General features: G+C 35.9%; 1 protein-coding gene across 1 annotated transcript in view; it reads right to left on the bottom strand.

Moving 5' to 3' along the window:
* Window positions 1-19,568, bottom strand: part of LOC143648128 (ATP-dependent RNA helicase DHX29-like) — a 33,375-nt gene extending 13,807 nt beyond the window's left edge. Inside the window, 9 exon segments of the mRNA XM_077117712.1 lie at window positions 1,685-1,843; window positions 2,512-2,638; window positions 6,063-6,084; window positions 6,086-6,189; window positions 7,117-7,262; window positions 9,582-9,711; window positions 10,527-10,640; window positions 11,861-11,934; window positions 18,794-19,568. Of these exon segments, the coding sequence (XP_076973827.1) occupies window positions 1,685-1,843; window positions 2,512-2,638; window positions 6,063-6,084; window positions 6,086-6,189; window positions 7,117-7,262; window positions 9,582-9,711; window positions 10,527-10,640; window positions 11,861-11,934; window positions 18,794-19,346 (1,429 nt within the window). The 5' untranslated portion in view covers window positions 19,347-19,568.
* Window positions 19,569-23,861: the final 4,293 nt, after the last annotated feature.

Below are 23,861 nucleotides of genomic sequence, written 5' to 3'. Positions count from 1 at the left end.
GATACTTAGAATTATGTTTGGTATGCTATCCCACGCCTAGAGTAAACTTAAAAAAACAATGTCATTTCTCTGCTTGCCATCTGCCACCATGGCCATGACCACAACCACAACCATATCACTCCATCACCACCACAATGACTTCCTGTTATGTGTAAAATAAAGGTGAAATTACATACTACTGCCTAAAAGCCATCATGGTCCACCTCCACCCATCTCTTGCCATTCTTTCCTCATGCTCACTATGCCATATCCACCCTCCCTATGATTTCAGTTCCTCAAATGTTCTAAGTCTGCCTGGCCCAATGCAGTAGTGCTAGCCACATAATTTAAACTAAATAAAATTTTAGAAATTCAGTTTATCATTTGTACTAGCACATTTCAAGTGTTCAGTATACACATCTAGCAAGTGGCTATCACATTGGACAGCACAGATCTAGCATATGTCCGTTACTGCAGAAAACTGTGTCGAACAGTGCTGCTCTAAGCTCTTTCCCACATTAAACTTGCAATGTTCTATCCAAGAAGGGATTCTTATCTGGCTCTTTCCACCAACTTGTAACCAGGTCAACACCTAATCATCTGTTAGCTCTCAGAACAAGTATCATCAGCAAGGTCTTCAAAATCCAAATTAGAACTCCTTTTAATCTCTAATTTTACAAGCCAGCTTTTTTTCTTTTATAGCACAGTTTCTAATTATATATTTGTGTAAACTTAGTAGTTATCTTTCCTACTAGATTTACATTTGAAGAAGGCAGAGGCTATATTATTTTGTTCATTACTGCATACACAGTACCTGACATTGTGTACAATAAGGATTAAATACTTTTTGAAAAAATGAATAAGATATTTGTAGCTATTTAGATTAATTCAACAAACATTTACTGAGTAGCCACCATATCAGGCATCAAGCTGGGTCTACATCAGAGATTAAGGATGAATGAGACATGGTTCATACCCTTAAAAGAACTGATAATTAAGTGTGGGATCAGATTAATTATATCATAGTCTAATAACTATTACATTAGCTGTATCAATAATCTATTTGGGAATGCAGAAAAAGAAATTCACCATTTTACTTACCTCTGGTGGCGTGACAACAGTTAGGGAAGGCTTAAAGAAGAGGTGCCATTTGAGTAAAGCTTGAAGTGAGGGAGAAGTTGGCCAAGTAACAAGATGACCAAAGTCATGCAGCCATGAAACAACATATGTTTTAAAGAATGATGTGGCTGGAGCATATAGCTGTGAAAAACTGGCAATATGGTAAAAGGCAGACTGCAACAGACTGCAAAAAACTCTTGAACATCACGCTTAAGGGTTTGGACTTGTAGTAATGATGACAGTGGGCTCAGAACAATTAAAAGTTTTTTCTTTGCATGGGCAGGCAATGGGAAATGAACCATTCAAGGTTTTTAACAGGAAATGCACAATTAGGTCTGCATTATAGGAAGATAACTCTGGGAGGATTACGGAGGGTAGCCTGGAGAGAGATAAGACTGAGGAAATATATTCATGATTACTAAATACTATACAAACAAGTTATCTGAATTGTTATTTTTCCAAGACAACTTGTGGAAGCATAACAGTTTGGTGCAATATAAACTAACATAATTTCACAATTATATATTCCTTTACATTTCATTTATTATTGAAAAACTACACTTAGGACTAAATTCTTTCACTTCACCTTTCTCTTCTTCAGTAGGAGCAGAAGATTTTTCAAATAAGTTAAAGTTCAAAGCACCTTCCCCTTCTGTGGCCAAAGGAGGTTTTTTCCTTTCATTCTGTTGATGTGAAGTCTTTATGGCTGAATTAAATACTGGATGGTCTTCTAAAGTTTCCATTTCTACCAAGAAAAAAGATGATGTTTAGTTTCATGTATTTGTTTTCTATGTCTTTTATTTTGCAACGAGGGTTGGGAAAAATAGTTGGCATTCTTTCTTTTTTATAATACATTATTTAACAGATGCGGAAGACCTGGAAAAAATGCTTCATTAACTATAAATACTCATGGAATTGTATCTACCTCTTCTTGGAAGAAGATGGTGTTTATGGTATAAATCAGTTAAATTATGGCCTTTAGGCCAAACATGGTCCAATGCCTGTTGTTATTGTTTGTTTTTTTTTTTGTATGCGTTGTGAGCTAAGAATAGTTTTAACATTTTTAAATTGCTGGGAAAAAAAAGTAAAAAGGCAGTAATAGTTCATGACATGTAAAAATTATATAAAATTTATATTTCAGTGTCCATAAAAAATTATATTGAATGTAGCTGTGCTCATTTGTTCATGTATTATCTAAGACTGCTTTCATGATACAACAGCAGTTAAGCAGTTGTGACAGAGACCATGTGGTACATGAATTCTACAATTATCTACTATCAGGCCTGTTACAGAAAAAGTTTGCCAATCCTTGGTATAAAATGCCAAATAGCAGACATGTTAAAAAGAGGCAATCTCAATCCTAGGAAGTCAAAAAAGGACAATTTATGCCTCTAAGAATTTAAAAGTATTTACCTCTTTGAGACCTCCTTATTTTTTCTTGAGCGTCTTTTTGGCCTTGCTTGTTTTTTTCTAGTTTAAAGGTAGCTGCTAGCTCCTTTGCATCCAGAAGTTTTGCTGCAAGGTGCAAGTATCTTTCATTCTGTTCTGAATAAGATGATTATAAGGAAATAAAAAGAAAAGCAAGATTAATTTATCCATGGTCAATATACTGTACCAAAACTTCTGATTTTTAACTTTGTCTTTTGACCCAGAAATTCTACTTTTAGGAATTTTTCATAGGGAAATAATATGAATATGTAGATTTGCAGGTAGATGGATCTTTACAGCAACAATGACTGTAACAGAAAAATAGAAAATTAACATGGTACATCTCTACCGAGAAATATTATTCAGCCATTTAAAAAATGGTAGTGAAATAATGAGGGTGATCCACATGATGAAACTTTCTGAATGTGTTAAATAAGATAAAGTAACCAAGAGAATTAAAAAGTATGAAAAATGTTAATAGGAAAAATTGTGGCGGGGAGATGGTTTATGGGAACTCTGCTTTCTGCAGGATTTTCTGTATACCTACAACTACTCTAATTTAAAAAACGTATGAGTTCCTATCTGTAAAAAGAAAAACTGTTTAATAATATACATCTAAAAGTTACCTTTCCCACTATGTTAAGGAAGATAGTCGAACAAGAAGAAACGGCTTCTGAGGAAAACTGCTATGACATGACTGTTGAACAAAAGCTAGAAAGAGTTTAAAAATAAACTCAAATACTGTTTTTTTTTTTTTTTTGGCTTATAAGGGACAGCAAATAAGCAGCAGAGCAAGGGATAAAGAAGACGATGGCATATACGATGCTGTTATGAAATAACTGTTACAAGGAAGGGAAAAGAGGCAACTAAGCAAGCACAAGTATTTGCATTCTGGGGCCATTTTGTGTAGAAGTTAACACACATGGAATAACAAACAGGAGGGTTAGCAACCTCCTCAAATTCACCAAAATTACTTTACACAATTTCCTTTCCATCTTTCCTATTTCTGCACTAGCAGTCCACCCACCTATGCATCTCTTGCCATCTTTGGTTTATTCTGACCTTTATTTTCAGTAAATCACCAATTTCTATTGATACCTGCATCAGAATGTCTCACTTCTGTCCCAATTTCCAAACTATGTCCTTATTACTTTAGAACACAGCTGATGAAAATAGCTAGTAACACGGCCCCCCCAGAACCAGTCTTTTCAATTTTCAAACCACTCGGACACTTCTAGAAAATCTTCCTAAAATGTCAAATTCTTCTTGTCAGTCACCTGCACCCAAACTTCTAGTGGCTCTTCACAATGAATAATGAATGTGCCAAACCCATTTTCTGGGCATGAAAATGCTCCACAATCTCAGCTAAACAAATCTATTCATTCCTCTCTGACAGTATTCACCTATACGTTCTATTTCTTTATCTCATCTATTTTTTAATGTCCAAAGGCTCCTTGCACAATTCCCCTTCAGTAACCTTCACATGATGTCACCTATCTGGACAGTATTTCTATCCTTCTTTTTTGCCTACTTGAACTCTGTGCACCTTTTAAGTGCCATCTTTCTTTGAAGTATTGAACTAATGCTCCAATAGAAAAGACTTCTTTCTCTGAAACTCAAGATAGACTTAAACTTTTAAAACTTCTATTAGTTTAATATTGGGACATAGTTAAAAAAAAACTTATATAAAAAAGAAATCTCCCTCTTACTTTACTACCCCAGTTCTAATACTAGTGATAGCTTCATATGTTATTTCTCCTTGCATATATCAGAATGCAAATATATGTGTGCATACATATTTTTTCTTTTACACCAATGCACTTATCACTCTAGACATGATGTTCTGTGACTTCTTTTCTCCCTTTTTAATAATAAACAACTTTATTAAGTAAGGTATCATCTACCTATAATACAATGTACTCATTTTCAGTATATAGGTCAATGACTTTGATAAATATATACATCCATGTAACTGTCATCACAATTATGATATAGAACATTTCCACTGACACAAAAAATTCCTTTGTGATTCTTTATAGACATTCCTCTCCCCCAACTCTGGACTCAGGCAATCATTGATCAACTTTTGGTCACTATATATTGATTTCTGCATAGATTATTTTTCCAGAATTTAATCTAATCATATAATATTTTTAAGATTCTTCCATATTATTGCATTTAGAAGTAGTTGGCTCCTTTTTATTGCTGGGTAGAATTCTATTGCTTATGCAGTATAATTACATTACATTTTGTTTACCCATTTACCTGTTGACAGTTATCTGGGTTACTTGCAATGATTGTAAAATAGTGACATTATGAATAAAGCTGCTATATGAATGTTTGTTTTTACAAAACTGTTTTGAAGGCATGATTTCATTTTTCTTGAGTAAGTATCTAGATGGAATTGTTGGGTCACATGGTAAGTTTATGTTTAACTTTATGAGAAATGCCAAACAGTATGAGTGTTCGAGTTGTTCCATAGCCTGTCCAATGTTTGGTATTACTGATCTATATTTTAGCCATTAGATGGATATATAGTGTATTTCATTATAGTTTTCATTTTTATTTCTCTGAGGACTAGTGATGTTGAAGAAATTTTTATATGATTATTGGCCATTCATATATCTACTTTTATAACATATCTATTGTCTAACTATATAATTCTGGATAGAAGCCTTTTGTCAAATATATCTATGGTCAATGTTTTCTTTCCATTACCGGGATTTTTTTTTTTTCTTCATTTAACAGTGTATCCTGTACCTTGTATTTTCCTCTCACTTTTTTTTTTTTTTGGGTGCATGGTCCAGGAATCAAACCCAGGTCTCCTACATGGAAGGTGAGCATTCTACCACTGAACCACCCGTGCGCTTCCTCTCCACTTGTTTTTTTTTTTGAGAAGATAAGGATTTATTCATGATCTTGCAAGAACAGGTGCTCAACCAAAATGTCGTGGCTAGTGCACCAAGAGACAGAATGCTACAGATTTTATACCTTAAGCCTAGAACACAGGTCCCTCCCCTGTTACTCCACTAATTGGATTCTCCAGAGGTTACAGCCTATCTGGATAATCTAATTCAAATTTCCTATCAAAGGTTCCCACTTTTGATTACACTTTACATTTCAGTGACCCCGGCAGTTACTTATTTAAACTTCTGGCTGTTACTTATTTAAACTTCTACCTTGTATTTTTAGATAATCTTACAATGTCTTTGTTTTCTCCAGCCAAACTATGGATTTACTCTGTAAAGGAATGCACCTTTTTTAAAAAATTACACAAACAATTCAACATACTCTTTAAACATAACATTCATTCAATAAATATTTGATGGTTATCTCTTTAAATATAGGAGAAATGTAATTAACATCTACTGAACACTTATTCTGTGCCAGGTTTTTTCCTAAGTGTCATCTTGTTTATTTTTCACCAAGAAGTCAGTCAGTCTCCAATTTGTAAAGGAGGAAAACTAAGTCTCAGAAAAGTTAAATATCTTTCCTAAAAATATCTAGCTAGAAGCCAAATACAAATGTCTACTCACAGGGTCAAATTTTTCCTCCTCTTAAACTTTTAGAATTCTCACTTTTCTCTTCTTCATTTTGTTGTTCAGCATACTGCAAAATCCATTCTTTCATATTTACTTCCTTATTTTTTTCTTCCTTTTTTAGCTATAGAAAGAAAACAAATATGTGAAAAACCAAAGTTAGTAAAAGGTATCAGAACTTATTAGGTGTCATTACTTTCAGAATTTCCTTACATTCTAAGACAGCAGACACATAAGCCTCAAAATTATACTCTTCATCGTTCAGTGAGGGGCAAATGAAATGAAGTTAACATTACTTTAAGATGTCTCAACTTAAAGAAGTCAAAGGATATGTTTTAAGGAAAAAAACTAGTGTTTTTCCTTAAAAATAAGAGTGGCTTTATGAGGATGATGCTTCCATAAATGTTTTATGATATGTAGAGTATTTAAGTATAATGCCTTAATGAACTACACCTCCCATTATTCACATCTTCCTATAATTCCCTTTCACCGTGACTTAGGCTTGGCCAGGAGACTTGCTTCAAGTACTGGAACATTAGCCAATGATATGTTAGCAAGAGTGATACAAGCAGAGGATCAAAAAAAAATTTTTCATTAGGGCTTATCTCTTGGAAACGAGATTCCATGTTAAGTCTGACCAAACTGAGTTTGTGAGAAAACCCAAACCAGTCATGTGAAGAGAGGAGTGCTTAGTCCGCCAGCCCCTAGGCATTCCAACATATTCCAGATGCACCACTAGTCATGTAAGAAGCCATTCTGGATGTTCCAGTCCTAGCAGATACCTTATGGACCAGCAGAACTGTCCAGCTGAGCCCAGTCCAGATTGCAGAATCATGAGAAATAATGAATTGTTGGGTTACACCATTACATTTTGGGATGGTCTGTTATTTAGCAATAGATAACTGAAGTAGACAGTGATCGAAAATTCTGACAAATTAACTAATGATTTTTAATAAGAAATGTTAAACCAACTTAATATTTATACTCATGAACTGCTACATGTGCTTCATTCTGATTTTATACAATTTTAAATATTAAATTCTTAAATTACCTTAATCTTAGCATCTTCTTCCTGTTTTTTGGTTTTAGGTTGCAACAGAGGTGAAATAGTGGCTTGTATTTGAGGAGACTGAAATTTTGGCCTACTTATAGGTTGTAGCTCTTCAAATTCCTGACTGAATCCTTCAGGAAGTGCATCTTAAAATAAAAGAAACTATGTTAAAAGTAAATTTGGTTTCTTTTATCTATTAGTAAGAATTTGTCTCAAGGAAACAATTCCAAATGTGAATAGTTTTATTCATAAGAAATGCTTAATACATCATTAATTTCAGAGACAGAAATTAGAAATTAACTAGACACAAAATAGAAAAACAGTTGGAAACATTACTATATGCCCAGAATACAAATATCTCACTATTATTATATAATAAACATTTTTTCATGAAATGCAAAAAAACTGCTATAAGTTTAGTGAAAAAAGAATAATATAAAATAATATATGTTGAAAAAATATGTATAGAACAACTGGCTAGAAATATCCAGGTGATGGAGTCATCTGTGAGTGGTAGGATCACCAATGATTTTTATTATTTTTTATACTTTCCTGGGTTTTGATTAATTATTAATTGTGTTTAATTATTACACATGTATTAATCTATAATCAGAAAAAAACAAAGAAACAAAATACTATAATTCCAAAGCTACTACCAAAAGGAAAATGAAATAATAATCACAAAAACACCCCAAACACTAAGCTATTCTTTGCATATGAATATATGTCTAAACCTCTTATTCTCAAATTACTCTTTAAGTAAAAATACTCTTTAAGTTCAAATAGATGCTTTCTTTTTATATCTTTCAATTTTTCTTTAAGAAGTGGCTGCAAATCTCTTCTACTTCTATTGTACTCTATTCTGTTTTCTACTTCTACTCTTAAATGTCCTAGCTAAGTAGGAAGAGAAAAGTTCACACGAATTCTTTCAGTGCTATCTTCAACAGAGCACGTCAAATGCCACTTCAACTCAAGGCAAGAAACATTTACTATTTGCCAACTATATGATAATTTATATAAATCATGCAAATAAAATTTCTCTATAATAAAGCAATGTTCAAATGCTAGCTCATTAATCTCAGAAAATTTTGATAATTTCAGTTATCTAAACCAACAGATCACTCTGAACTTTGCCAAAATAAATTTATTTTATGCTTAGAACTTTACACATTATTATGAGGTCCAGCTTATTACAAATATCCTTAAAAATTAACCTTATCACATCATTATCTCATTAAGATAAATTTCTAAAAGCAGAACTGTTGGTTCATACATTCTGTGAAAGAATCTTACAGAAAGGCTAAATATACCATGTTTATTCCCAACAGCAGTGTATGAGAAAGAGCTGTTATTGATTTTCTCAAGGTCTACCTATCAACTGGAGATGAGAGAGAATAGATAGAGGAAGAAGGAGAAAATGCAAATCACTCATAAGGAGAGTAGTCTGTGTTCTCTACCTAGCTGAAATTTCTGGGTTTTGAAAAAAAGGAGAATCAATATCTAGCTTAGTGACTACAAAAAAAAAAGACTTCTAGTAGATAACTGGAGATCCTAGCGTGATAGGGCTAAAAAAAACCTGCAAGGCTATTTGACACCTCTTTCTCAAACATTTATATTCAAATGATCTGAAACAGCTTTGGCCTAGGTACAGAGGACCTAATTTTCTTCTACCCCTCATCTTCCAAGAATAGAAATCCTGTGATAAACCTGGTTTTATTGTCAAACTAAAAGTGGACACACATCAGAAGATAGACAGCCCACATCTATTTCACCCTCACCATGTTAGGCTCTTAACTTTTCATAAAAAGATCTTAACCCTTCCCACTCTTTGTTTGCCTGTCACAGTCACACAAGCTATTTGCACTCCAGGTACTTGCCAAAGATTACAACATTGATCCTCTGCATAATCAAATATTATTTATTCAAGGCCAGATTGTCCTATTTTTCTGAACCAAAAATCAGGAGATACAGCCTAATAGGTTGGAGGGACAGAAACACAGCCTTTTTGGTATTACAGTCATCCTTGGAAATGTATGGCTTGAAAATACATGTATGATTAAATCACTGATAGTCCAAATTCATGGAATTAGAAATTGCAACTACCCTAGCAGAGTTAAAAAAAATGCAAATACAGCATATTAATGTAATATACTTTGCATTCTGGTTTACCAATTTCCTTATTAATAAGGATTAACAAACTTTGAGAATTTATGAGTTGTATTAGATGCATTGTAAAATGTCTACCAACAAACGAAAGCAGTGCACAAAAAAATGTAATTTTTTCCTTGCATGGACCACAATGTCTAAGGAGAATATACTCAAAAGAACAGAGAAAAGGTAAGAACAGTTAAAAAATAACTGTAACTGAAAAAACTTTAAGTATTTGAGTAAAAAACTTGATATAAATACCACATATACTGAAACTATTTCAAAACATGAAAGGAGTATATGATAATGTTGCTTACCATCTGAGAGGTTTAAACAAAGCCAATCCAATGCAGAATGAAGATCACCTCCATGTAAGAGGGTGTCAGTCATTGCATTTTCAATGTCCTTAGTCTTAAATGAAAATGCTTGTAAAGCCATGTATAAATCCTATACAAGGAAAATATAGAAAAGTCACCTTTGTCAATTTTCTTTTTTCATTACTAATTTATAACCCCATTAATTTTAAACTAGAAACTCTGAAACAAATTATAATTTCAAAAATCTTTTTTTTTTTAGTTATAAGAGTCAAATGTGCCCACTGTACTAAAACTTTGGGAAGTATAGATAAATGAAAAGATGGACTGAGAGAAATTATTCATATTTTCACCATCTGATGTCACTGTTTATAGCGTATAATGTTTTCTTTCAGTCATTTTTCTATGATTTTTATATGTGAAAATAAGGCATTTTAATGTACTTTCTAAAGCATGACCTTTGGAGTCATGCTGAATTGGTTCAAATCCAGACTCTACTCCTTACTAATGACTAACACCTTGGCAATACCTTATGTAACCTTTCCAAATTTCAATTCCTTTTTTAAAAAAATGGGGCCAAATACGCCCACCTCATAGGACTGTTATATCAGAGAAATATAAATAAAGTGTCAGCATAGGGCTTAACATGTTAGATGCTCAATAATATAATTTTTTTTTTTAAACATGGGCACGCACCGGGAATCGAACCCAGGTCCTCTGGCATCGCAGGCAAGCATTCCTGCCTGCTGAGCCACCATACAATAATATAATTTAATTTGTGGAGTGTAACTTAGTTTTCATATCACCATTTTAATGAGTTTTTACAGATGGAAATATGGAATCTCAATGGAACTTGAAGAAGTAATTTTATCTTGTGTGAATCTGTCTTAAAAATACTCCATGAACTAAGAATTAAAGAACTAGGAATTGAAAAAATTTGAAAAATACCTGTAATTTTTTGGCAGTAAATCTCCCAGAAATCACTCCCTTGTCATTATTTTGCTTTTTATGCTCATTGATCACTCCAATAATCCTTTGCTCTAGTTTTTTATTAATTACTACCTGTTGAGACCAAAAAGACCATATCAAATAAAAGCTAAGTTATTAAATATTATTCAATGATTAGATAAATAAAAGCAAGTAACACTTTTCTATATCCTTACCAACCAATCCCAAAATCTCAGCTAAAATCAAATACAATAATCATGTTGTTTTGGACTACCATTCATTTGACCACATTTTTAATATATATTTAAGAAAAAATGGGATACAGAAAAAGCAACAAGATAACACACAGTGAGAAAAAAAATCCATTTATAAAGCTTCTCCAAGCCATTTGTTTCAAAACATTGTCCTTGGACCACCCTTAAGTTGCTTTCAAAAAGACAGATACATAGGCCCTATCCTAAACCTACTGAATCAGAATTCTTGGGAATGGAGCTCCCAAATCTGCTTTAATGGATAAGGAGTCCAAGCACAAAGCCTGGAAGAATGAATGTCACAATAAAAGGGTACCTAGCAAATTAAAATAAACCTATATAAACAGTAATTAATACTTATGTTGGCTTCATTCCTAATTTCTCCTATCAGACATGTTTTTCTTGAGTTGTCTCCACAAATTTAACTAAAAGCAAACAAGCATCTACCTACAAAAATACCGTCCTTTCCTTATTACTTCTTAACTGAATGCCTACTACTACGTAAGCAGAAAAATATACTTGAAGAGTTCACAGTCTAGTATAGGAAACACATACAAAAAAGATATTATAACCCAGCATGGTAATTATTTAAAAAGATATATGAAATGTTGATGAAACAAGAGAATCTGCCTGGTGAGGTATGAAAGACTTCACAGAGGTCCACAGAGGTGACAAATGGAGAAGGGTATTCCAGGTAGGGAACACATGGACAAAAGCTTAGAGTCACAAAATCACATGGCATGTGGGGGAACAATAAGATGTTTCATGAACTAAAATTGTAAGAAGAAAATGTAATGGAAGAGAAGGTTGGGAAGGTACAGTAGGTCAGATCTGAAAGAATATGTTTGCTATGCTTTGAAGTTTGGACTTCCCTAATTTTTTTTTTTTAATTTTATTTTGGACTTCCCTAATTTTTAAAAGCTTTCAGCATATGTGTTATAGTTCACTTTCATTAGGTATAAACTAGCTCTGAGAAAACTACTTATGAAAATTTAAAACTCCCACCATAATTCATATTTAAGAATAGATCTTTTTTTTCAAAGAGTACATTTCTTGAAATGACTGAAAACCTTGGTTACTCACTTTTAAAACAGATTTATCCAGATTTGCAGGACCACCAGAATCATTTGCAGAATTAAAACTATACATTTTTGGACCTGTGTATAACAGACAACAAATAGTAAAGGCAATTTAATGATTAATATGCATTAGGGCTATTTAATTTCCTCAAAGATTGCTAAAAATTAAATATTTGATTTATGCTTTTCTCTTCACTTCACCCAGTAACTCAATATAGTAGCTAGTAATTCTCCCTTTAAATATTCTAAGGCGGGCCACGGTGGCTCAGCAGGTAAGAATGCTTGCCTGCCATGCCCGAGGACCCAGGTTTGATTCCTGGTGCCTGTCCACGCAAAAAAAAAAAAAAAAAGATTTAAATATTCTAAAACATTTTACCAATTTGCATTCTTCTAGATTAATCAGTGTCTCATAAAATACATTCTATTAAAAAATGCAAATGCCTGTATATCCTATAAGAATAAATTAATCTTCATTTAATATTTTCAAATAAATTACTTTAATCAGATACTTTTCCTCCTGGCACCTAGGTGAAGTGAGACCTTAGAAGGATATAAAATTCCTGGCAAAGAAGACAGGTAATTCTGAAGGAAGAGCTCTCCTCACTGAGGGTGGGATGCTAAGGAAAAAGGAAGTGAGAGTTCCTACGGTCTATTGAGTTGCAGGTTATCAATTCTGTTCTAGTTGATAGAAATGCTATGTATTTTCAGTCCCCCAACAACAAGTAACCAAGAAGGAATAAATATTCTCAAATTTTTGTTCTCATGACACCTTTATAGTCATAAAAATTACTGAGAACCCCTATGTGGGTTATATTTACTGATATTTATCATGATAAACTAAAAGGAAAAATTAAAAATATATTAATTCATTAAAAATATAAAACTATTACACGTTAACATAAATAACACTTTTTGTGAAAATAACTATATTTTCCAAACTAAAACAAAAAAATTTTGTAAGAAGACTGACATTATTTTCCATTTTTTGTAAATATCTTTAATGTCTCACTTCTGCATTCAATTTGTTGTGATATTATACGTCAGGTAGTTATACACTTGTGAAAAACTGAGCATGAAAAGGTGAATAGTATCTTCATAATTATTACTGTGAGGACAATTTTGACCTGAAGGAGCCCCACTAAAATGCTCTCAAGACCTCCTGGAGTCTCTGAATCACACTTGGAGAACCACTGCTGTGTAACAGAATATTTCTAGCATCTTATGAAACCTAGCTACTCTGCTTTCATAAACCTTAAAATAAGGAAAGTTTATTTTCTCAATTCACTTTAAGAAAGGCAACCTAAACATTAAATTTAAGGGTTACTTATTATGGTTTTAAAAGTCAAGGACATAAAATACTAATTTATATAATTGGACAAAAGAAAGTTTTTGAGTAATATTTGAAAGTAACTACTTTTACAATTGGGCCACCTAATGTAGGGACATCTGTGGTTCCCAGAATTACTGTTATGCCAAGGCTACCTGGAATATATTAAAAGAGAGTAACAATTCTGACAGTTTGGTCAGTTTCCTTATCCTCTAGTCTTGGCAGTTACCTTAATTCTAATAACCCCAATCATAAATTCACGTCAATAGCCAAAAAGGAGCATATATGTGAGTAGTCTTTATTTTGTGAGTCTTATCAGTTACAGTAGGTTTACTCACAAATGTAGCATACAGAGTTTTAGAGGCTCCCACACTCACTGAGGCGGCCCCAGTGATACTTCTGTTTTTAAACATACAGATGGATGAGCAGAAGCAAAAGTCCATTACCAAGACTATACTAAGAAACAGTTCAAAGTAGGATGTTTTAGTGACAGAGGTTGAGATCAGAACTTCCTTTAAAAATACCATTTTGTGTATCTGTTTGTTTTACTTTTTTGTGATTTAGTAAATTGAAAAGATTGCAGTAAATTTTCATTTGACTCCTCCAACCACTCCATCTAAGACTTCCAACCATATCACTTCCTTGTGGTTAGCTTATACTCTGCAAACTTTCAGAGGGCAAATAAGAGAAGAGCTTGAGTCCTCAAAAATCAGCAGGGGAATCTATATGTCTTACTGCCACATTCACTGGGTGTCAATCAGCTTCTCTACTAGTGAATATGTTTTAATTTTAATCAACATCCTGAGGAACTGTAACAATAATGAGACTTTACTATAGAGGTGATAACTAATTAAATCAATTGAACAATTAAGACCCCTTTATTTTCAAATTCATCCTAAAACATGTTCATATACTAACTATGATTTTAAACCAGTGTGACTGAAAATCCAAGAATTTAAAATTCACTTTAACAATTTTTGATGGAAATCTTTCTAAAATGTTTTATATTTCTGGTCAAAGTACAAAGTATAATGAGCAAAATTCAAAGCTTTCAGTTAGTTCTTATGAGTAGCTATTACTCTACCAAGGCTTGCAGAGGGTACTGAAAGGCTTAGTTTGCTATTTACCCAACTGTCCAAGATTGCCCTATTTTCTATTTGGTGATTCTTCTCCTCTACTGTAAGCTGCGAATTCTCAGAATGTCACCCTTTAGCATCTCCCCACCCCCAGCTTCTGATCTCTGACCTAGGAAAAAGTGAAGGTGTCAAAAGAAAACAGATAATTCAGACTTGTTAAATAAGTATCCCTAATTTTAAAAATAATTCTAGATTAATAGGAGAAAGAAAGTTGGTTCCTACTCTTTTGCTAGGTAAAATGCATAAGATTTGTGACAGCTTCTTTTCTTCCTGCTTAGAGACCTTTCTCATAAGATGTGGTTTTCTGTTTCAGATAGTGGAAGTCAATGGAAGTCTGACTGGAAGTGTTAGTTTGCAGCATCTATAAAACAAAAGTACTATACATTTCAATTTTATAAATGAAAGTTCATGGAACAATGCAACAAATATAACTGGCTCTCAAATATAATTATTGCATCAAATTGAGGCACAGAAAAACTAAGGGATTTTCTCAAGATGACTCAGCTAATAAAAAAGCATCAACCAGAACCAGTTTCTTAATGACCAAAACTCTTCCCTTTAGAACATATTCTTTTTATATTATGTTGCATTTTATATGAAACAAAGATGCTACTAAGCCACCTTCACTAAGACATTCATTTTGAGTTACTAACTTTATGTGATAATTGTATGAGACAGATTCCCGTCTGACGAATAATGTACATCTGCAAAAAGGTTAACTAGTCAAGGATATAAACAGAAGCTCTGGTGGTAAATAAAACCCAATACCTGTACTCATGGAGCTTATATTCTAGTGGAGTAATTAAGCAACTAATTACCCAAATTAGCTATGATGGGGACATAGAGGGTGCCAAGAGAATGAGAGTGAATTGATATAATTTGAGTGGTCAGGGTCTGTGAGGAAGTACATAGTGCCAAAGCCACTCAACCAATCATTTAAAAATATAAGTCAAGACAGGTCTCTCCCATATACAATAATAATTCTCATCCCTTCCCTTCAATCCCCCCAGCTTCCAGCTGTACTTGGTCTTCTTCCTAGACTTCCAATCTCATTTAACACTTTCCCTCTCTCTCACCACTCCAACCATATAAATTTTCTTCCTGCAATATGCCATGCTCATTCCCATCTTAGGGCCTCTGATTTGGTAGTTCCCTCCACCTCAAACTCTTTGCCTCTAGATCCTACAATATCTGGCTGCTTCATATCATTTGAGCTTTACTGTCTCCTTCAGGAAGCCACTCCTATTTTAAATCAATTTAGGGCCCCTCTCCCCCCATCCTATTTATTTTTTATCATGACACTATTTTATGGCCTTTACCGCTATTATTTTATTTTTAAACATATTAATAACAGCTTTTCTGAGTTTGCTCATGAGTCCCCCAGGCTTAAATCTCCCTTAAAGGTTGTAAGTCTCAACTCAGGTTTAAAGATTTTCAGAAACATAATCCTTTCATTGTAAAAAAACATTGATTCAACCTCTTATTTTAGCTTCATTCGCACCTTGATAAAGCAGCCTTGCTAATTAAGCTAAAGGCAGTGGTACTTATAAGGCAAAAGCAAGGAACAGAAAGAAACGCATGGGGGTAGGGGGTTGGGAGGACAGAAGAGGAAAGATGGAGAAAGGTCTTGCTATTCTTAGAACATGTCAAGTCTGTTTCTCAAATCCCCTGCCTCGAAGGCTCTTCACCTAGTTACGGGAATCAAACTTTTTCACCAACCACATTTGCTCAAAAGTCACCTACTACGTGATGCCTTCCCTGATGATTCTATTTAAAAATGAACCTCTCCCCATTTCCCTCCCTATTCCTCTCCCAGCTTTATTAAACACGATAGCACTTACTACCATCCAATATAGAAGAGATATTACTTGTTTATTTTCACCTCCCCCACCAAATAATTTAAGTTCCTTGGAAGAAGGGTTTTCAGTCTGTTTTGCTTCCGTGGTGTCCCCAGTGCCTAGAATTTTTTCTGGTACAGCTCTTCAAAAGTTATTTGATGAACAAATGAAACAAAAAAACAGGAGTGGCAGAATATCCAGAATTGTGCCAAGGGCCTTTAGAGCAACAGTGAATTTCTACCTCTAGATTAGAGAACAATTTTGATAAACTACCATGTATAATTCATCTAATTGTTTGGAAAGATAGGGCCAGATGGAAGTGAAGTAGAACAATTACATTAAAGGGTTCAGAGATAATGGCTTTTTGTGTACTTTCCCAGCTTTTTTGCCTTACATAGGCCTATTACACGTTATTTTAAAAACTGCCAAATAGAAAAAAGAAAAACCAAAAGATACTTGTCAACTTGCTTAACAACAATATTTTATTTACAGCTATATATATTAATTCAGTTATTAAAAATTCCCCACAAATTTAGTAGATGACCTCTCCAACTTCTCTCCTGATATCCCCGCTCTATTAATTCCTTGGAATTTTCTCTTAACAATTAACCAAGAAATTTTTAAATGACTATCTATATAGAATTCGGATAAATATTGGGGAGATGTTAATACACAACCATGAAACAGTTCCTATAGTTTTGTAGGAGAGATAAAATGTATAATTCCTCACATACTATAAGGCAATATTAAATATTAAAAAGAATGATTCAAACAATGATAAATGAGCTATGGATATCATGAAGAATTCAAAAAGGAGCTGACACCTGGGGTTGGTCTCACAGGATTTTGGTAGATGGATTTGAGATAGGTGGAATTCTATGAAGAGAAAATGGAAAGAATACACATGAAGAGATGGGAGCCAATGGCTGCATTCAGAGCAGGGAAAAATCCACCAGATTTCCCTACAGGTGAATGTAATAATTAGCAAAAAGGCTGGAAAGAGGGGCTTGTATGCGGGCTGAATGGTCTGGATTTTATCCTGGGAAGTGTTACAACCACAGAAGTGTTTTTGTAAGATCAACCTGATGCTGACATGCAGGACAGACTGGAGGAGGTAAAAAAAAAAAAAAAGCTGAACTAAGGAGACCGATTAAAAGACTCTGATGGTACTACAAGAATTCATGACTGCCTAAGCTAGGGTGCGAACAGTACAAATGAAAAGTTAAAGGTATACACAAAAGATATGTAAATGAAGATTGTACAGAGTTTGGCAACATACTGTGTGTGAGGAAGAAAGGAAGGCATCAAAGTAACTCCTGACCTTGGATAAATAAGCATATGGTAAAATAGAAACAAGAGGGATAAACTATTTGGGGAGAGGCGTTGTTTAGTATGTTGAATTTGAGATGTTTGCAAAAAATAATGCCAAAAAGTTCACGTAAATGTAGAAACGACAGGCTTGAGCTTGAAAGACAGATCAGGCATACATGTTGATTGAGGATTCACCTACAAAGGAAAAGATAGAAACAATGGAAATAGAAGAGTTCTTCTAGAAGGGCTGAATAGAGGGAACCATACCATCAAGGACTGACACCTTGGGGAAGGCTCACATTTTGGGGCAAAGGGAAATCAAGAAATACAAAAAATGACTTCAGAGAATTGAAAGAATTCAGAAGACTGTCAGGAAATGACCCAGCCCAAAAGAGGCTGATTCACAGAGTAAAAATGCTACAGAGAATCAAGGAAAAATTCTACTATTTATAGCTTTGCAAGGTAAAGAAGTATTATCCATCTTCTAGATAAAAGTTTGATACCTACCTACCTATTTCTTCAGTCTCCTATTCTTTTCTCCTAGGCACTGCTTAGATTTTTTTGAGTTCCTCCAGAGACCCAAGATCTTTCTTGAACTCAAAATCTTTACACATGCTGTTTGTTACCTCTACCTGGAATACTATTTCTGCCATTCTTAAGAGTTAACTCTGATTCATCCTTCCTGATCTCAGCTTAACTATCACTTTTTCAAAGAGACAATCCATGATTCCTCCTCCTCCTCCTAGTTAATATTAGACTACCCTGGGTTTTTATTTGTGGAGCTAATCAATTACAGAGCAATGTTTGTGTGATATTTAATGCCTATCTCCCCCATTAGGCGAGCTCCGTGAGAGGTGCTGTGCTTTATTCTGCTAAACCACCCTGAACACTCATGTAAAATACATAGTAAATATTCAGAATACATGGCTGCGGTAAAAACCGCAGATAATTTTACACCGATATTCAGTGTGTAAGAACTTGTTATTCTTACTAGGTATTGACTTTTCCACAACATATGGATACGCTGTATCGGCACTGAACACGATATGTAGAGCAGGTAGAACATGGGGCGTCTCCAGGTTAGGTCCTCTGCACACTACCCATTCCTGCATTAGCCCAACTGGTAGCGATGATGGCTCAGGACTGCAGCAAGGCCACAGTTCGAACTTTAGAGCCCCAAACAGATTTAAAGCCTGTTAATCTGATTTAAAGCTTAGACTGATTTAAAGCCAAGCACTCCATAGTCGCGGGACTGAAGGCTCCTTCCTCGGGACAAGCAGCAGGGTTTCAGGGCGGAAAGCTTAGGGCCGGGCGAGAGCTCATACCTTGCTTGATTCGAGGCTCCTTGGAGCTGGTGGCAGCGGCGGGGGGCGGCCTGGCCACAGGCTTCTTATTTTGGGCTTTCCCCGCAGCGCCGGCCTCAGCGGATTTGGGTCTGGAAGCAGACACAGCTGCCCGGACCGCCGCACCTCCCGGCGTCTTGTGTTTCTTGTTCTTGCCGCCCGTGTTGCAGCTGTAGCAGAAGATCGCTGTCGGCCCAAGCCAGGATAACGCCAGCGCAAACCTGTGGAAGCTACTTACGGTCCCGCGCCTCGGCACCGCCACCCTGCGATCTCCATCCCGGCTTCTCTGGTGTGGGCGGCGCTGCCTCGCAATTGGTCTAAAACCTCCGGCCGCCGCACAACCCTCCAGGTAGCATCCTTGAGCCGCGTGGTGGGGTCCCTGTACCGCGCGTGAGCTACGCTTCCTCTTAAGCCTTAGAGCTGCCCATTCACTAGTGGTAAGGAAGGTCAGAAAGGAAAAAGGAATCGGGGAAAAATTTCCGGCGGTCGCGTGACTCGACCACTTTTGTCTCCCACAGGCCACCGTTGAGCCCATACCCGGCGTCACAGTCGGTGCGACTGCGAGGCATCATGGGTAGGAGCGAGAGGCGGCCTCGGCAGATTCGGTTCGGGAAGCAGACGGAGGGGCCGGAAGATCGCGGACGCTTTTGGCGATGAATTGTTTAGCGTCTTCGAGGATGACTCGACCAGAGCGACCGGAACCAAAAAAGACAAGAAGAAGGGGAAATGGAAAGGGCCGCCAGGGTCTGCGGAAAAGACCGGGTAAGGAGAACGTCCGAGATGAATTTTTTTTCTCTCTCAATACTGAGGGAAGACGACACGACTTTTAAGAAGAGACCGAGGAAGTAGGGTATATTTTGAATAGCATAGGGAGGAAAAGGAGGGACTGAAACAAAGGTTGGAGAGGGAAGTAGAAAGATGGTTGGTTTGGGAAAGCTGGTTCTTGGCGTTCCCTGGTGTCCCGCGCAGGCAGCGGGCACGCCCACCGCTGCATTTCGTGCACTCCTACGTCGCCGACTCCACTCCGTCTTCGCGGTAGCGGTCTTAATGGTAGACAGAATACCACTTAGGCTCTGTATTCCCAGCATCAGGACAGTGGCTTTAATAAGCTTTGAAGCTTAAGACGCTTCAGATAAGTAAGTTGGAGGGGAAGGGGCCAATAGCCACAGAAAGAAAAGTTCACCAACGTCTACTTTTCTCGTCCTAAAAATGGTGATAATATTGCCTAGAAGATAAAGCGTGCAATGTCCTGGCAATGCTTAGCACATTGTAAACTTGCAAATGCTAGCTATTACTGAGTTTTAAGACAATTTTCGAGAAATTACCAGACAGTGTGAGCTTATCTAGAGATTGATGTTTGTAATTCCCAGAAGTGTATCACACTAGTTCTAGCATACAAGGAAAAACTAATAACTTGAATTAGATAAGGTAAGCTGGTTCCTGTATAATCAACAAAATTTAACTCTTGGCATTGGGTGATATACTTAGTAGATGCTTGAGTTAAATTAGATACGGTTTTGCCCTCTGAATTTTCATTCTAGGTAAGGAGGTAGAACAGATACAATGTTTTTAACGTTTCTTATTGTAAAATGTATATCACAGGAAAGAAAGAAAAAGCAAAAATTTTCAAAGCATGTTTAAGTAAGTAATTACAGAACAGATCCGAGTTTACCATGTACTGCCATCCCACCATCTCAGATTTTTCCTTCTAACTGCTCTAAAACGCTAAAGTAATATTAATGTAGTAGTTCAACAGCCATACTCATTGGTTAAATCCTATTTTCTTACCACCTCCTTCTCCTCTGATGGCTCTCCCAATCTATAGTGATTTTTAGGCAATTCCTGTTCTCACTTTTTCATGTTAAGAAGGGGTGTTGACACTAACGAATAGGGGGATGTAATTGATAATCATAGAAAGGCTGGTCCCTCTGGATTTATCTGACCTAGGAACCCCCCAGGAATTATAGGTTGCAGGAAGGCAGATTTCGTGCATGAAACTTTTATAGAGTTTCAGTTGAGCCCTGTTAAGAGTCAACAGACATGTATTTTGGTGTTGGGGTTTAGCAGACCATGACAGTTAGCCCTGTCCAACTGTAGCTTGTGTAGAAGTAGCCTCAGAAATATTCTTGTGACTTTATTTGATGTCTTTTGGCCACTGTTGCCTTATTTTATTACACTGCTTTTTCCCCTTTTGGTCAGGAAGGCATTGTCAATCCTATGATACCAGCGCCAGAATTATCGCCCAGAATCATGCTCCCTGTTGTCAGGGGAATTTTCACTTCTGCATGTCATGTACCACGTAGTGGGGAGGACAATGATTTCCCCCGCTGTGGACCCTCAAAGGGACTCTACCAACACTTTTTAATTATCAACCCACCATAGTCTGACATGTATCCTGGTATTATATGAAGATAAACAGAATTACAAGACCTCATTCCTGTTCTGGACTCCAAGAATTTGGATTGTTGTAGTGAGTGATTGAGAGAGGTTGATTTTGATTGGTGTTACTGAAAATTTAGGTTTTAGACATAATAAATCTCTGTGCCTTAGGGCTCATACAGTAGCTGAACGTCTATAGTATATATGTTATCATCTTTTACCCTGCATTCTAATTTACCTTAGACCTAGCCAGACTGGCTTCATTTTAAACTCTAATTGAGGCCTGATCTCTTTTTTCAGTTACTTTAACTGTTATTATATATAGCTATGCCAACTTTCAGGGTTGCAGCCCTCCATTTCTGGGTCTTAGGTGTCACAGAATTACTCAGAGTTTCAGAGAAATACCAGCTGATGATTCACATATAGCTCAGTTTCTCAGAATCCAGAAATTTGTCTACAACTTCAGACCAAATGTGACTGCTATTAGGGCCCACAATCTAGGCTCTCGTTTTCTTGAAAGTATTTTTTTGAGAGAGACCTTGTCTTTTGTTTCTGGCTTATTTTGCAAAACACATTGTCCCCAAGATTTATTCAGTTTGTTGCATGCCTCTCGGCATCTTTTTTGTAGCGCTACCATATTTGATCATATAAGTGGATCACAGTTTGCCATTCTGCTTCTTGGTCATTGTACCCTTTGGCATCCTCAGTCTGTTGGGCATTATGGATAATGTCCAAAAGAAACAAACCATGTCTTGCAGTATCCTCATTTGGCCTACAGTCAGCAGTACTCTCAGTTTTAGACAATTTTCATTGGTCCATAGCGGCAAAGAACCGACACAGTGTCACCAACTATCAGATAAAAACTGCCCCTTATTCCTTGTCCCCCCTCCCCCAATTAGTTGCCTTTGGTGTTGTGGACTACAGCATGTATTTTTAGTTTTCCCCCATATCCCTCTACTGACTCCTTGTCTACTATTGAACCTTTGTAATAGTTCACACGAGAACTTATTTTTAATTGTAGATTTAATCTGTGGGATACATGGCACTAAATATCTCCTTTCAGTCATAGTCATCTTCAATATCGTTATGTTACTTACAACCCGCTAATTAGTAAATATCACTTCTATCCATTCCTTTGCATTTAGGTTCAACCTCATTGGATAGCTTCCTCTGTCTCTAACTTTTCTGTATTTCAACGTCTGCTATTTTCTATAGTGTAAACGCTGAGATTACCTTCACCAGAGTGATAATAGCAAAGTCATATAGTTTCTGTCCCTTTGTATCTGACTTATTTCTCTCATCATTATGTCCTCAAGGTTCATCCACATTGTCATGTGCTTAAGGACCACATTTTGTCTTACTGCTGCATGATATTCTGTTGTACATATATACACCACATTTTATTTATCCACTTGTCTGCTGATGGGCACTTGGATTGATTCCATCTTTTTTTGGCAATTGTGAATAGTACCACTATGAACATCAGTGTGCAAATGTCTGTTCCTGTCACTGCTTTGATCTCTTCTGGGTATATACCAAGTAGTGGTATTGCTGGGTCGTAGGACAACTCAATATTTAGTTTTCTGAGGAGTCACCAAACTGTCTTCCACAGCAGCTGCACCATTATCCATTCCAACCAACAGTAAATAAGTGTTCTGATTTCCCACATCTTTTCCAATATTTTAGTTTCTTTTTCCTTAGTAGCAGCCAGTTTTATAGGTGTGAGGTGATATCTCATTGTTATCTTGATTTGCATTTTCCTTATAGCTAATGAAAATGAGCATCACTTCATGTGCTTTTTAGCCATCTGTATTTCCTCTTCAGAAAATTGTCTATTCATATCCTGTTTTATAATTGTGTTGTTTGTTCTCTTGTTGATATGTATAATTTATTTATGTACGTAGACTATCAAGCCTTTATCTGATATGTTTGCAAATATTTTCACCCATTGAGTTGACTTCCTCTTCACCTTTTTTTTTTTTTTAAAGGAAAGACAGAGAGAAGGAAGAAAGGAAGGAAGAAAGGGAAACATTTTTAAACATTTTCTTGTTTTTTATTGTATTCTGTTTCTCCATTTTTGTTACATGGGCTGGGGCCGGGAATCGAACCGAGGTCCTCCGGCATAGCAGGCAAGCACTTTGCCCGCTGAGCCACCGCGGCCCGCCCCCTCTTCACCTTTTTAGCAAGGTGTGTCTTCTGTATCTTTGAGATGCAGAAACTCTTGATCTTAAGGAGTTCCCATTTGTCTGTTTTTCTTTCACTGTTTTTTTTTTACACTCTTAGATGTAAAGTTTAAGAAGCTATGTCCTGTTACTAGATCTTGAAGATGTTTCCTTGCATTTTCTTCCAGAAGTTTTATGGTACTGGCTCTTACATTTAGGTCTTTAATCCATTTTGAATTAACTTTTGTATAGGGTACGAGGTAGTGATTCTGATTCTTTCATTCCTTTGGCTATTGATATCCAATTCTCCCATGGAATTGGATATCAGTATTTATTGAAAAGACTTTTCTATCCCAGTTCAGTGGATTTGGGGGCCTTATTGAAGATCAGTTGTCCATAGATTTGGTGGTTCATCTCCACACTCTTGATTTTATTCAGTTGGTCAATACTTCTGTCTTTGTGCCAGTACCATGCTGTTTTGACCACTGTGGCTATATAGTTAGGAAGTG

The sequence above is a fragment of the Tamandua tetradactyla genome, chromosome 10 (assembly GCF_023851605.1).
Source record: "Tamandua tetradactyla isolate mTamTet1 chromosome 10, mTamTet1.pri, whole genome shotgun sequence".
Lineage (NCBI taxonomy): Eukaryota > Metazoa > Chordata > Mammalia > Pilosa > Myrmecophagidae > Tamandua > Tamandua tetradactyla.
The sequence above is the reverse complement of the archived record's forward strand: the minus strand, read 5'-3'. Positions and strand labels throughout refer to the sequence as shown.